The sequence below is a fragment of the Ylistrum balloti genome, unplaced genomic scaffold (assembly GCF_031769215.1).
Source record: "Ylistrum balloti isolate Yb309-2 unplaced genomic scaffold, AGI_CSIRO_Ybal_v1 Utg369660, whole genome shotgun sequence".
Taxonomy (NCBI): domain Eukaryota; kingdom Metazoa; phylum Mollusca; class Bivalvia; order Pectinida; family Pectinidae; genus Ylistrum; species Ylistrum balloti.
This window is the reverse complement of record NW_026781911.1, coordinates 262644-279413: the sequence shown is the minus strand read 5'-3', so window position 1 is coordinate 279413 and position 16770 is coordinate 262644. Positions and strand designations below refer to the sequence as shown.

Genomic DNA, 16770 nt, shown 5'->3' with positions numbered 1-16770 from the left:
TATTTTATATTATAGGAGATATATGATGAGAAGAATTATAGAAAAACCTATTAGAAACACAAAATTATATGGTTATAGTAAATCAGATGACAAAAATATCAGAAGATTGAAATATTTGAAAATTTTAGAATTTTACAACAAAATATCACATCAAAGTGGCAAAGGGGAACCTACATAGGAAATTTGAGAGAGATCCATCAAGTAATTCTTAAGAAATAGCAATAACAAACTTGCGAAGTCAAAATCAAAGATGGCCGCCTGTGAATTGAATAGCCGACCATCTGGTGATGGTGGGCTAAAAATGAACATATACAAGAGACACCTAATAAACACACATATGAAGAAACAAATTTATTAATCTTAAAATCAGAACAAGAAGGAATAAAATTTTACTATTGAATTTTTTAAATAAATAAAATAACAGCCAAAGTATAAAACACAATCATGTCAATATCATATAGAATATATTCCACATGGCAAGTGTTTGTTATAGTGGTAATTCACCACTATCATATACTAAAGAATAATATCAAACAAATCATCTAATCTAACAAATTTTGAAAATATACGGTTTGACAAAATAAATAAAAAAATTATGATCATATAATTACAGTACACCAAAACTGAAAACAAGAAAAGATTAAACTGGAGTCTTCATATAGATGAAAAATTTATGAAAATTCCAATATTAAAATGAAAGAATGAAGATATGTAATAAATTGGACAAAATTTAAATAGAAATTATTCAAAGATGTAATTAATTCAGAGCAGCAGATTTGACTTTTATGTCACTGATACACTTGTACATTGCTTTCCTCATCAACCTGTATCAGCACCTAAAAACTGTGCCTAGAGAAAACAAAAAAAAAACCAGGTAACAATTTCTTAACATTTGAATTAGCACTTTGAGCTATCGTGGTTTGTTACACTTAGCAAGCCTTTGACAAAATGGAAATAATTATATAACGTGTACACCCAGTCCTGTTTCAATAAAATATGTAAAGTCTGCCAACAAGTCCAAAAGCAATTTCAAAATGTGAGTTGAATGACTTTTAAAATGGTGAATATCATGGATATGCATTGTTTTACCTTGTGTTATCCATGTAATTTGTAAACTGTGTCAGAGTGAATGTATCGTAACAGACTAAACACAGATGATGTCAATTTATACAAAACTTGTATAACTGTATATACTGTAAAATTCAGAAATGTTTTTAATCTTTGAAATGATAATGCTGCAGTTTAACATACTCCATATAAGTTAGGTATGAAACAAGGTAGAACATATTGCAAAAAATCAAGAATTTCCTAATCTCCAACAAAGATTTTCTATATAAACTAAACACCTTTCAGTATGCAACACTCTACCATTCCTAGATATGCTAACATACAGTAAAAATAGCAGGTAACACGATAAACATATATGTCCTGGACAATGCGACTGTAAACAAAGGGCAATAACTTTGTGTGACAAAAGTCTGGATTTATGTTAATGCCTCTGCTAAGGATCTAACTAGGTCAACTGATCAAGCTGAAGAGATTCCATCAAATGCACACAACCAGTGATAAGATATTCAGTCTTACATAAGAGGATTAAATTAAGCCTTTACTGTTCAGTGTATCTGATCACTAAAAGGACAACCATCTTTGCTGGTAGTTTGAATATCTGAAATGATAATTCATCGCAGATAAGATATTGAACCTTAGTTTCATTAAGATAAATGAACAGTGGTGGTGATTTTAACCTTAATCATTTAATCATGACAAACAAGTTAAACCTGATACTGAAAAAAGATTTTATATTTACTGACCACAAAAGTAACACACATATGTCTATGTATTACCTAATGCTGCTAAATGACACTGTCATAATGATACAATTGTAAAAAAATATTCAAAGTACTCATTGATTATCTTTCAAATGTAGCAGTAAAAAATATTTATTACATGACTTTTTGTTTCACATCATCAAAATTGTTTCTTGTTGTTTTACGTTCTATTGTCAGCCAGGATTATTTAAGGTCATGTCAGGTTCATTTAAGGTCATGTCAGGTTTGGGTGCTGGAGAAGAGTTGGATTTCTGGGGGGAAAAAACACCAACCCTGCGGACAACACCTGGCTACTGCCCAACATAGGTCAAAACCCTGAGGCAGAGGTGGAGGGCTCGTGAAAAAGATGGTCAGACACCTTAACCACTCCGCCGCAGCTGAAAATATAAGCCCTTCCTGAACCATTGACTACATTGATGTACTTCTACCATAGCAATTACTGTACAATAAACCAAGCGACATGGTCAGTACATCAAAGTTAATAGGTTACATATAAAAAATTCAAAATTAAACATCACAGTGATAATAACACAACAAATGCATCACAGATCAACAAATCATAAAAAAACAATTCTTTAAACAAACATACTCATATTTACATTACCTACTTGTTTCACGATTTTTGGAGAATTAACACTGGCATTCAATAGAATTTTCCAAACCCTGACAGGACCTGTCCGGTTTCATGTTTAAGGTACATGTTTCTATGATAGATATTTGCTGTTCCCATTACAGTTCTAAGCTTGATACACAGCAGCCAAAATATATTTCAATTATTTAAACTCTTTTGAATTTTGCAGTTATATAATCTTAGGTGAATCTACCGTTATATTACATTATATTAAGTTATACTTATATATCTTTCAGTTCCTGAATTTAATCAAATCACGCCATTCCTCAAGTCATCTACAGAGGACCTATGAATGAACAAATTACACCTGCCTGTATAATACCAATATCCTACCAAAATGATCCTGTTCATCATGTTCCATGTCATCTAATGGGCGATGTTAGTTCAATTTAACTGTTACCGGTAATCTACAGAGGACAAACACCGTCTGCTAACATCTGACTGCTTACAATTCTAAAACACGGAATGTGGTGGTTTGAAAATGTGCCCTTTCATTTCAGGATTCTCACTAACTGACAACTGTCTGCAGATAAATATCTGTAACACCAATACAGGAGAACTTTGGATACAGTTGAACTATATGTTCTGAAAGATATTCTTGTATCTTAAATATTCTCCACCGATTAGAGTTGTTAACACATGCTCTATCCTCCATATCTGTCACCAAGATAAGAGAGCATAAAATAAAAGAAAATGGAAGCATTTCTACCCACCCAAGCACATCTCACAGAAATTGTGACAAGGTATCTCCATTAACAACATCAATTACAAGGCAGAGTACACCACTAACTCATTGTAACACCTATTAAATGATTATGGAATATCAAAAGACCTACAAGAGTATAAAATTTAGATGATTGGGCACAATTTAAGAATGAATTTTATTTGCCAACTTAAGAAACATGCATTCAAAATTTGGTCATGGTCACTAAGCTTTAAGATATATACTGACAATGATATGATTTATTGAATGAAGGGACATAACGCTACATTAACTTTAGTTCCCAAAGTAATACATGACTGTATACAAAATTGAGTAATTATAACGATAAGCTATATAAAATAGGTCCCTATCTAAGAGTAAGCAAACAACCAAACACTGTAGGTAATTGGTACCTGGTATTTGACCTGTTATATATACTGCAAAATTCACAAATTCATATACTAACAGAAAAAATGCTTGGTATAAAGCAATGTCCTGTAGTATGGCGAGTTACTTAAAACGTTAGCATATTGTATATGAGAATTATCAGACATCAAACAATGCAACAAATTGTAAGAGGACAATATAGTATGGATGTCACCTACAATTCATAAGACTGTTTGACTGCTATTAACATGTGTCTCTTCTTTGTAGAATGAATGTCTTGCAGATCCAGCAACTACAGTGGGTTTCACTGTATCTATCACTAACACACAGTTTGTATTACCGATATCCTTTTGGCTGAATACAGACAGAGTCAGGTATGCTATTGGCTATAGCATCCAAATCACAGCAGTAATGGGATTGTTTACGCTTAGTCTCCAACTCAAGTCTTTTAAGTTGTACCTCAAGAACAGCTATTTCTGAACGTATGTCTGTCGGTGAATCTGGTCCATCACCATGTCCAGATCGGTCATTAGGATGTCCTGACACTTGCAGATTGGATACTTTTTTGCTACTACTTGTAGTATTTCTTAAGTAGAACAGTCCTGGATCCTTATATGTCCTCAGCATTTGCTCAGTGTTATCTAGGGCAAGATTTGCTCGCTGTAATGAAATCTCCATGTTGATTGAAGTCAGTAAGTGGTCTAGTTCTTGTTCTGTTACTGTGTTTCTCTGTAACAAACCAACATATTCCAGACTAAGGAAATCATCACAACTATTGCTGTAAAATACATCTACCAGACAAAGATTTTGATTTGCTCAATTATTTGTAAATGGTTTGACTGAGAGGACTGTTTACCTTTGACTCCCAGACATCCTCCAGCTGCTCAATGATAGATTCATATTTAACAATGGCCTCTTCTAGCTGTATTCTGGCTGACTCCATGCTGCCCACACAGTCAGGTGGAATGTTGTAATACATCATTTTAGATGCACTTTGACTCCCAGAAACAGACATATCCTGCATCTTAAGGTCTAGAACACTTTCCTGTACAAAGAAGGTATTGTTTCTGTAATACATTAATCCCCTCCTATTTATATAATAATCCCCTACCATTAATATAATAATCCCCTACCATAATACACATCAGTAATACATTAATCCCCTACCATTTATATAATAATCCCCTACCATTAATATAATAATCCCCTACCATAATACACATCAGTAATACATTAGTCCCCTACCATTAATACATATCAGTAATACAATAATACCTTACCATTAATACATATCAGTAATACATTAATCCCCTACCATTAATACATATCATAATACATTTTAGTCCCCTAATACATATCATAATACATATAGTAATACCCCTACCATAATACATATCAGTAATACATTAATCCCCTACCATTAATACATATCAGTAATACATTATTCCCCTACCATAATACATATCAGTAATACAATAATACCTTACCATTAATACATATTGGTACATATGTTAGTCACTCTCATAATACACATCAGTAATACCCCTCCATTAATACATATCAGTAATACTTTAGTCCCCTACCATCAGTAATACATTAATCCCCTACCATTAATACATATCCGTAATACTTTAGTCCCCTACCATAATACATATCAGTAATACTTTAGTCCCCTACCATAATACATATCAGTAATACATTAATCCCCTACCATTAATACATATCAGTAATACTTTAGTCCCCTACCATTAATACATATCAGTAATACATTAATCCCCTACCATAATACATATCAGTAATACTTTAGTCCCCTACCATAATACATATCAGTAATACAATAATACCTTACCATTAATACATATTGGTACATATGTTAGTCACTCTCATAATACATATCAGTAATACATTAATCCCCTACCATTAATTCATATCAGTAATACTTTAGTCCCCTACCATAATACATATCAGTAATACATTAATCCCCTACCATTAATTCATATCAGTAATACATTAATCCCCTACCATAATACATATCAGTAATACTTTAGTCCCCTACCATAATACATATCAGTAATACTTTAGTCCCCTACCATTAATACATATCAGTAATACTTTAGTCCCCTACCATAATACATATCAGTAATACTTTAGTCCCCTACCATAATACATATCAGTAATACTTTAGTCCCCTACCATAATACATATCAGTAATACATTAGTCCCCTACCATTAATACATATCAGTAATACATTAGTCCCCTACCATAATACATATCAGTAATACTTTAGTCCCCTACCATAATACATATCAGTAATACATTAATCCCCTACCATTAATACATATCAGTAATACATTAATCCCCTACCATTAATACATATCAGTAATACATTAGTCCCCTACCATTAATATCAGTAATACAGTCCCCTACCATAATACAGATCAGTAATACATTAATACCCTACCATTAATACTCTAGTCCCCTCCCATAATTCATATCAGTAATACATTAATCCCCTACCATTAATACATATCCGTAATACTTTAGTCCCCTACCATAATACATATCAGTATCATAATACACATCAGTAATACATTAATACCCTACCATTAATACTCTAGTCCCCTCCCATAATTCATATCAGTAATACATTAATCCCCTACCATTAATACATATCAGTAATACTTTAGTCCCCTACCATTAATACATATTGGTACATATGTTAGTCTCTCTCATAATACATATCAGTAATACTTTAATCCCCTACCATAATACATATCAGTAATACATTAATCCCCTACCATTAATACTTATCAGTACCATAATACATATCAGTAATACATTAGTCCCCTACCATTAATACATATCAGTAATACATTAGTCCCCTACCATAATACATATCAGTAATACATTAATACAATAATCACCTACCATTAATACATATTGGTCCTCTACCATAATACATATCAGTAATACAATAATCCCCTACCATTAATACATATCAGTAATACATTAGTCCTCTACCATAATACATATCAGTAATACATTAATCCCCTACCATTAATACATATCAGTAATACATTAGTCCCCTACCATTAATACATATCAGTAATACATTAATCCCCTACCATAATACATAGTCCCTACCATTAATACATATCAGTAATACATTAATACATATCAGTAATACCATTAATACATAATACATATCAGTAATACATTAGTCCCCTACCATTAATACATATCAGTAATACATTAATCCCCTACCATAATACATATCAGTAATACATTAATCCCCTACCATTAATACATATCAGTAATACATTAATCCCCTACCATTAATACATATCAGTAATACATTAATCCCCCATAATACATATCAGTAATACATTAATCCCCTACATTAATACATATCAGTAATACTTTAATCCCCTACCATAATACATATCAGTAATACATTAATCCCCTACCATTAATACTCTAGTCCCCTCCCAAAATTCATATCAGTAATACATTAATCCCCTACCATTAATACATATTGGTACATATGTTAGTCACTCTCATAATACATATCAGTAATACTTTAATCCCCTACCATTAATACATATCAGTAATACTAATTAATACATATCAGTAATACATTAATACCTTATCAGTCAGAGTGTACCATTAATACATATCAGTAATACATTAAAATCCCTACCATAATACATATCAGTAATACTTAATCCCCTACCATGATACTGTAAAATCAGATCAGAGTGTATGATACTGTAAAATCAGATCACAGTGTATGATACTGTAAAATCAGATCAGTGTATGATACTGTAAAATCAGATCACAGTGTATGATACTGTAAAATCAGATCACAGTGTATGATACAGATCACAGTGTAATACTGTAAAATCAGATCACAGTGTATGATACTGTAAAATCAGATCACAGTGTATGATACTGTAAAATCAGATCAGAGTGTATGATACTGTAAAATCAGATCAGAGTGTATGATACTGTAAAATCAGATCAGTGTATGATACTGTAAAATCAGATCACAGTGTATGATACTGTAAAATCAGATGATACTGTAAAATCAGATCACAGTGTATGATACTGTAAAATCAGATCAGAGTGTATGATACTGTAAAATCAGATCACAGTGTATGATACTGTAAAATCAGATCAGAGTGTATGATACTGTAAAATCAGATCAGAGTGTATGATACTGTAAAATCAGATCACAGTGTATGATACTGTAAAATCAGATCAGAGTGTATGATACTGTAAAATCAGATCACAGTGTATGATACTGTAAAATCAGATCAGAGTGTATGATACTGTAAAATCAGATCACAGTGTATGATACTGTAAAATCAGATCACAGTGTATGATACTGTAAAATCAGATCACAGTGTATGATACTGTAAAATCAGATCACAGTGTATGATACTGTAAAATCAGATCACAGTGTATGATACTGTAAAATCAGATCACAGTGTATGATACTGTAAAATCAGATCACAGTGTATGATACTGTAAAATCAGATCACAGTGTATGATACTGTAAAATCAGATCAGAGTGTATGATACTGTAAAATCAGATCACTGTAGATGTGTATGATACTGTAAAATCAGATCACAGTGTATGATACTGTAAAATCAGATCACAGTGTATGATACTGTAAAATCAGATCACAGTGTATGATACTGTAAAATCAGATCACAGTGTATGATACTGTAAAATCAGATCACAGTGTATGATACTGTAAAATCAGATCAGTGTATGATACTGTAAAATCAGATCACAGTGTATGATACTGTAAAATCAGATCACAGTGTATGATACTGTAAAATCAGATCAGTGTATGATACTGTAAAATCAGATCACAGTGTATGATACTGTAAAATCAGATCACAGTGTATGATACTGTAAAATCAGATCAGAGTGTATGATACTGTAAAATCAGATCACAGTGTATGATACTGTAAAATCAGATCACAGTGTATGATACTGTAAAATCAGATCACAGTGTATGATACTGTAAAATCAGATCACAGTGTATGATACTGTAAAATCAGATCACAGTGTATGATACTGTAAAATCAGATCACAGTGTATGATACTGTAAAATCAGATCACAGTGTATGATACTGTAAAATCAGATCACAGTGTATGATACTGTAAAATCAGATCACAGTGTATGATACTGTAAAATCAGATCAGAGTGTATGATACTGTAAAATCAGATCACAGTGTATGATACTGTAAAATCAGATCACAGTGTATGATACTGTAAAATCAGATCAGAGTGTATGATACTGTAAAATCAGATCAGAGTGTATGATACTGTAAAATCAGATCACAGTGTATGATACTGTAAAATCAGATCAGAGTGTATGATACTGTAAAATCAGATCACAGTGTATGATACTGTAAAATCAGATCACAGTGTATGATACTGTAAAATCAGATCACAGTGTATGATACTGTAAAATCAGATCACAGTGTATGATACTGTAAAATCAGATCAGAGTGTATGATACTGTAAAATCAGATCACAGTGTATGATACTGTAAAATCAGATCACAGTGTATGATACTGTAAAATCAGATCACAGTGTATGATACTGTAAAATCAGATCAGAGTGTATGATACTGTAAAATCAGATCACAGTGTATGATACTGTAAAATCAGATCAGAGTGTATGATACTGTAAAATCAGATCAGAGTGTATGATACTGTAAAATCAGATCAGAGTGTATGATACTGTAAAATCAGATCAGAGTGTATGATACTGTAAAATCAGATCAGAGTGTATGATACTGTAAAATCAGATCAGTGTATGATACTGTAAAATCAGATCACTGTAAAATCAGATCACAGTGTATGATACTGTAAAATCAGATCACAGTGTATGATACTGTAAAATCAGATCACAGTGTATGATACTGTAAAATCAGATCACAGTGTATGATACTGTAAAATCAGATCAGAGTGTATGATACTGTAAAATCAGATCACAGTGTATGATACTGTAACATCAGATCAGAGTGTATGATACTGTAAAATCAGATCACAGTGTATGATACTGTAAAATCAGATCAGAGTGTATGATACTGTAAAATCAGATCACAGTGTATGATACTGTAAAATCAGATCCCAGTGTATGATACTGTAAAATCAGATCACAGTGTATGATACTGTAAAATCAGATCACAGTGTATGATACTGTAAAATCAGATCACAGTGTATGATACTGTAAAATCAGATCAGAGTGTATGATACTGTAACATCAGATCAGAGTGTATGATACTGTAAAATCAGATCAGTGTATGATACTGTAAAATCAGATCACAGTGTATGATACTGTAAAATCAGATCAGAGTGTATGATACTGTAACATCAGATCAGAGTGTATGATACTGTAAAATCAGATCAGTGTATGATACTGTAAAATCAGATCAGAGTGTATGATACTGTAAAATCAGATCACAGTGTATGATACTGTAACATTAGATCAGAGTGTATGATACTGTAAAATCAGATCACAGTGTATGATACTGTAAAATCAGATCACAGTGTATGATACTGTAAAATCAGATCAGAGTGTATGATACTGTAAAATCAGATCAGAGTGTATGATACTGTAAAATCAGATCTGAGTGTATGATACTGTAAAATCATAAATATTTGTGGAGGATTTTTTAAGTTGATTTTGTGGGTACATTTACTCATCAAATCATATGTCCACAAACTACTGAAAACGGTATAAGTAAATATATTGAGTGATATTTATCCAAGAAATAAAATGCTCACAAAATGCTTTTTTATTTGAAAAATATGATTTACAGCAGTCCTTCAGTTATCTTACCATCCATTTCCAGAACCTTTCCTCTTGTTCAGTCCATACCAATAGTATTTGTAGTCGCTCATTGTCTTTTTCAAGCAAATGAAACACCTATAGAAAAAAGTAAGTAATCTCTATGAAAAGATTACATTTTGTATATCCACTCATAACTTAGACAATATGAATATATTCTCTCCCTCTCTCCTCTTCAAGTTCATTCGTTTCTAAAGTTAAACAGGCTTAATCTATGATTATAAACCAAATATCCTAGGTATCCTATCCTATCAAATTCTGATAAAGTAATAACTAGTGATATCAATGAAGATATGTAACAAATTTGAAATATCTGTCTGCAACAACAAAAAGTACTAATTGACTTGAACACACCACTGCAGATGTAATTGATGGACATCATGCTAAATTACGATTAATACGTAATGCCATAAGCATCCAACAGTATTTGAATTCTATCACATTAGTGGTATTTTTGATAAAAAAATATTGACAATATTTGAATTTTACCACATTAGTCGTCTTTGTGAGACAGTCAATTTATCTACTCATTTTCTTGAAAATTGGACATCTAAATTCAATGAATCTGAAGCAACTTTGTGGCAGAAATCTTATCCAATCAATGCATGTCATCATTATGTTTTTATGAAACCACACATACATACCAATATTCATGGAAATTGAACGGTACCTACATTTTGGTCAAATTACCACTAACTGATAGTGACGTGATGTGATATCAGTATTAACTCAAATATAAAATCAAGGATATGAGATTTTACCAATTTGTAATAATAACACGAGGGAACAATGATTATTGAATGAAAAGGGAGGTATGATTCTGATTAATTGTATGATATCAACGCCTATTTCTTTTGGCATCTGCACTGGAGATAATTTATAAATAAATATCTTAGAAGATTTTGTGGGGTTTTCTTGATAAACCACACGTTGTAATGATATATGACTCTTGCTTTTGTAATATAAATCGATAAATTTTCATAAATGGAAAATAAGTATGCATTATTTTAGTTTTCCTATGATTTTTACTATTTTTCTTTCATTAGATGAACTTGTTTAATAGTACTGTAGATGTTATATCATAATCAGTTTTAAAATATCAGGCAGAGTGTCATTGTAATATTCCAATAGAAAATTAGACATAAATGTAATAAAAATATTGGTATTTTAAACACTTTTGCACAAAAATTTACAAAATATTAAGCAAGGGAGCTAATTATGATTATTTGTCAAAAGATATTGAAATTGGTATAAAATGAAAGGCTGACATAATATCTTTGATGATATAATACATTGACGAATGATGTTTCAAACTCAATTATGATATCTAGAATACCCCTTCCCCCATTTCTACTAAATATTGTTGAGACCAAACAGCATCAGTTTATACTCATTTTTTTTTATGTTCCACCTGACTGAGCTTTTGGGACTTTTAGAATACATTAATATGGACATTCAACACTGCAAAAAAATAAATTCTTTTGCAATTAGTTTGACCTTATAGCTATTTTTTGCTTTAAAATGATTGGACTACAAGCTACAGGACAGGATCCTTTAGGTCTTTCTTATAAAAGGTATTTTCAATCAGATTAAAACATATCCATTGATTACTTGTGACCTTGAAAAAAAGATCCAGACAATGATTTTGAACTAGATAGTTATTCATCTCAGTAACTGACAACATAAATAGCATTCCCCAAGACTGCCTAGTTACCTGATAAGTTAAAGTTGCATGGTGGATCCAATATATCATCAGAAAGATAGTCAAATATGTATGAATGCCTCATATTTAATTTATCTTACAACTATGCTGTAATCAATTATTAGAGAAAAAGTAGATCTGTGATTATCAATTTCCAACATCACAATACAGAGTTCATATCTGCTGTTTTCTGTATGTAAATAGTAATGTTTACCTTCTTCAACAGTTCTGGGTGTTTAAGCATGTGGACCTCCAGAGCTGTGAGGTGTGACACACCAGGTGACAATGATACCCCTTGGGTACATTCATGAACCTACAGTAGATTATAACATCCATTAACATCAACTAAACAGAAAAGTGCTATAGACATTTATCATAACCTCTCTAAGCTCCCTAAATTATCCCCACAGACTGTAATCATGCATGGTTTACTAAATCTTCATAATCTTTCTTTTAAAATGAATAATTTAGATTACTATAGCTGAAGCACTATTATCATTCTTTTTGCATATATCAACTTGGTATAATCTTACATATATAAAATACTTACCTTATGGTCAAGCTTGACCTTCTCCCTCTGAAGGCTATACAGACGCTTCAGACTGGATCTCATCTTGCCGTTTAGGAGCTGCAGGTATTGGACCCTCTGTACTGGATTCAGGAACTTACTGGAGGCTAGGTAGTTAGAGGAGTGTATGTTTTCTTCCAAATCAAACTGAACAGAATGACATTTCAAACATGTTAACAGATATTGTAAACATGTGAATATAAGCAGTATTAAACAAATATGATAAGATTACTTGTAAAAAGTATCAATATAAGCTAAGAAAACCTTTAAATCAATTTCATAAGAGCTTAGAGTATTTGATATCATAGGTAGAGGGTCCAAATGTAACACTTTATAAAGTTTAAAGTTTAAAGTTTAAAGAGCTTAAAAATTAAATCGGCACAACTAGAGATGGAAAGAAACCTACATTTGTTTCAGAAATATCATTCAAAAACTTCCAAAGAAACAGCAATAACAAAATTCAACTATAAAAATCATGGAATATAGCTTGCTGGCCATTCTGTTTTCTCCATCAAATTAAAAACAGGCACAACAGAATCTCCACACTAAGTTTGATCCTTCCAGTACTTCGGAAGAATTAGCAATAACAATAATTGTTTACAGAGAGATGGATGACAGACCACAGACAAAGGGTGATTTAAACAGCAGATCATGTGATGATGGTGGGCTAAAGATGGATATCTTATACTTAAAACTGAAAAGTGGCTAAAACAGAATGGGCTGTTATTAGATCTTCAGTTGGAAAACCTGATAAAGTTCCAATTTTTGATGAGATATTTTGTATGGATATGCAGTTGAGTTTAAAATTCATTTTTCAATTAAATTCTATCAGTTATACAAACCTCATACACAGATAGTGTGTTTTCATCTACAGGGGAGGAACATTGTTCCATGAATTTAACAATCACGTTCTCTTTACACATGAGCCAAGCAAAAGCCAGTAGTAGCTCCCTGCTACCTGAGCTCATATCATTGGGCAGTAATGAAAACTCTTTGGAGTAGAACCCTCGGCTCTGCATACTCTTCTTCACATACACAGCTAGTTCTTCTGTAAAGATGAAACATTTCTTCAAAAACAAGCATTCTTTTTACATACCTGATATACATACATTAGTATTGTAAGCAGGTAAAGGCATATGATTACAGATATATGTTCTATAGTGGTAGTATATACATGTACAATGTATATCACCGCCAATATCTTTTTCCTCCAATATGCAATGTAAGAATGAAAACAGAATTTCAATACAATATCAAAAATATGTACAGGTAAATTTACATGACTAAGTAATATGAACATGAACAGACTGAGATAATTTTGCAATACTGATGATAACCATGTATCTAGAAACCCTCACTGATTATTGTGAAGCAAAAATATCTGCCCTGGTTTCATAAATGCCTTTTAACACAAGAAAATTCCTGCCATGGAAATTAATTTTTTAGATTAAGGATTACCTTCAACAACTGTCTCTTGCACATGCATGTAACTTACATCCCTTATTACCTGTCAGGCTGGCCTATCTACTGTGACCACTTTCTATATGATTATACAAAGTGGGTACTGAGTTAAAGACCATGCATCTCACATACACTTTTAAGTACTTTTATAACATACCTTGAGTAAGCTCTGCATATGCCTTGACGGTTACATCGTCGATCACCCCATACTTCAGAAAGTAGAGTAACTCAAATAGAAGTTTCCAAAATGGGACAGTCTGAAATGAACAAAAAATCAAAATCTTCAAATCATCTGCAGTGCTTAAACTGTGTATGATGTTGCATCTTTTACAATTTTTAACCAGAGCAGAGTCTATCTAACTGGACAAATGTCTATAACTGGACAACATCTGGCAAGTGTATATATAACTAGACAACATTTGACCAGTGTAGATATAACTGGACAACATCTGACAAATGTAGATATAACTAGACAACATCTGACAAGAGTCTAAATAATTGGACCAGTGTCTATGTAATTCTACATTGTCTAACCATTGCCTTTATAATTGTTTGATGTATGCCTGACCGTGTCAATATCATTGGAAAAGATTAGACTAGTGTCTATATAACAATTGTACAATGCTTGACCAGTGTTTATATAATTATATGATACCTGACCAGTATCTATGTAATTGTCAGAGATGAAAGTGGCTAGCATTGGAAAAGGCGGAAATTTTTCATCTCTGTTGTAATTCAACTATAGCTTTCAAACGTTCGACTGATGTAAGAGTTATCTTCCTTCGTATTATCGATTTGACAATACCAGAAACTTGGTGCTCGTAACTGCTCGATGTTTAAATTCACAGTTTATAAGGGCATATAAATTGAAGAATTTAAGAACGGAGTTGATGAAGATTGATTAAAAATAAAATGCATCATCAAGACATACCTAACCCCCCAACCCCTGAACTTTTCTCACCGGATTTGCATCGATCTCAAAAATGACCAAATTTGTCATGAAAAAGGCGGAAATCCGCCGATTGGCGGAAATTTTTCATCTTTGAATTGTACAATGCTTGACCAGTGTTTATATAATTATATGATGCCTGACCAGTATCTATGTAATTGTACAATGCCAATATCTATGATAATATATAATCAACAGTATCTATATGCAGCATGTCATCTGGCCTTGTCATTAATATCACATAAATGTCTGGTAACTGTTAATTAATAACTTCCAATTAATATAAGGCCACATTCCTGTAAATTTGTTGGAATGCTCCAGGTGGCACAGAAATTATAAAAAATAAACATATGAATCTGAATAGGATGTGAAAAATGTTATATATCATAAAGCTCATTTTTCAAAATTTTCTGCCAGGAAAAAAATGATTAAACCATACCTTCATTAATAAAAATGCATTCCATTAAAGGGATTTGGCAACAATTTTTGTACAATGCCAAATTTCAGCCTAAAATGATTTAATATATATAGTCAGTGGTACCCTACCTCTCTAGGCACACATTTGGTTAATATGCATGTTTTGAGTGTGAAGTGAGGTCACATGATATGTGTCGTCAAAGTGTTACTTCAGGGATAGCCATATATACTCTATTTATCTAATAAAACACTGCTACAGAGGTTATGCCTATATTCATTTACAAACATTTGAAACAGTTTTAACATGAAACTTAGATTTGTGATAGTGTATTGTTTACATAATGATGCATGACAGTGAAAAAAAAGTGTATCTTCTTTCTTTTTTAATTTATTTTGAAAGGGATTCAACAACCAGACCTTTCTATATGCAGAATGATTCAGAGATTATACCTAAAATAACTACAAGTCAGTGTTACTTTTAACTAGATGGTGTAAAATTTGGTGATAGTAAATGTCACAGAAAAGATTGTTACGTATGCACATTATTGTGTTGTAGCATTGACATGCCCATAAACTCATTAATAACATCTGGGAATCCAACTGCTCACCAATATATAAAATCAGAAATTTTGAGGGAACTGAGATAACATTTTGAGAAAGGAGGGGTCACAGAAATGGAAAAAACCTGTAACCAAACATCCAAGAAAATAACAAATGTTGACATATTTAAACCCATGTTCTTAGTAACGATTAATGTAATACATTTGTTTGTGCATAATAGTTAATGCAGTGGGAAAAGGTTAACACGAGACATCTCTGTCCAAACAAACCCCTCCAGACAGTCACCAATAAAAACCAAATGAAGATTTTAACTTGCAGTACTGTTTAGCCTTCGTGTAGATGATTAACTACAGGTGTTAAATTGTTTTTTGTTTCTTTTATGAGCCCGTTATAATCATAATGTAAACAAAATGGAAGGTGTTCAGGGACTACTGTTTGTGCCAATATCTATACACATAAACCAGCCATTCCAAAGGCCGGACGCCAATGGTTAACTGCAGGTGCTGCAGTTGACCTAAACGATAGGCTTACATGTATTCAACTTACAGCTTCATCGTTATTAAATTTTGCCAGTCGGAAAACTTCCGCCTTAATCTTCGAAGTACCGTTTCTTCTCAACAGTTTTGTTAGGAGTTCAATGGTTTCTCTTACTTGAGACATTTTACGAATTCAACCCCTCATAATTT

The 16770-nt window shown here is 32.1% G+C and overlaps 2 protein-coding genes across 2 annotated transcripts in view; one reads left to right on the top strand and one right to left on the bottom strand.

Moving 5' to 3' along the window:
- The window catches only part of LOC132558529 (UPF0696 protein C11orf68 homolog), a 38292-nt gene that overhangs the window by 8691 nt on the left and 12831 nt on the right, over positions 1–16770 (top strand). The window lies entirely within an intron of this gene.
- LOC132558648 (tubulin epsilon and delta complex protein 1-like) lies at positions 2619–16745 on the bottom strand. Its single transcript, XM_060223247.1, has 8 exons — positions 16631–16745; positions 14315–14414; positions 13539–13744; positions 12679–12843; positions 12343–12441; positions 10418–10504; positions 4407–4595; positions 2619–4279 (listed from the first exon to the last, which is right to left on the bottom strand). The coding sequence occupies exons 1-8, from the start codon at positions 16742–16744 to the stop codon at positions 3887–3889; spliced, it is 1353 nt and encodes a 450-aa protein (XP_060079230.1). The 5' UTR covers position 16745; the 3' UTR covers positions 2619–3886.

Bases quoted from the DNA above. Each gene is read 5' to 3' on its own strand.
- LOC132558648 (XM_060223247.1), bottom strand. From the start codon at position 16,744: ATGTCTCAAGTAAGAGAAACCATTGAACTCCTAACAAAACTGTTGAGA. The intron at 12,844-13,538 runs GTTTGTATAACT...CATTCTGTTCAG, and splicing joins ACACACTATCTGTGTATGAG to TTTGATTTGGAAGAAAACAT. The intron at 10,505-12,342 runs GTAAACATTACT...TTTTTTCTATAG, and splicing joins ACCCAGAACTGTTGAAGAAG to GTGTTTCATTTGCTTGAAAA.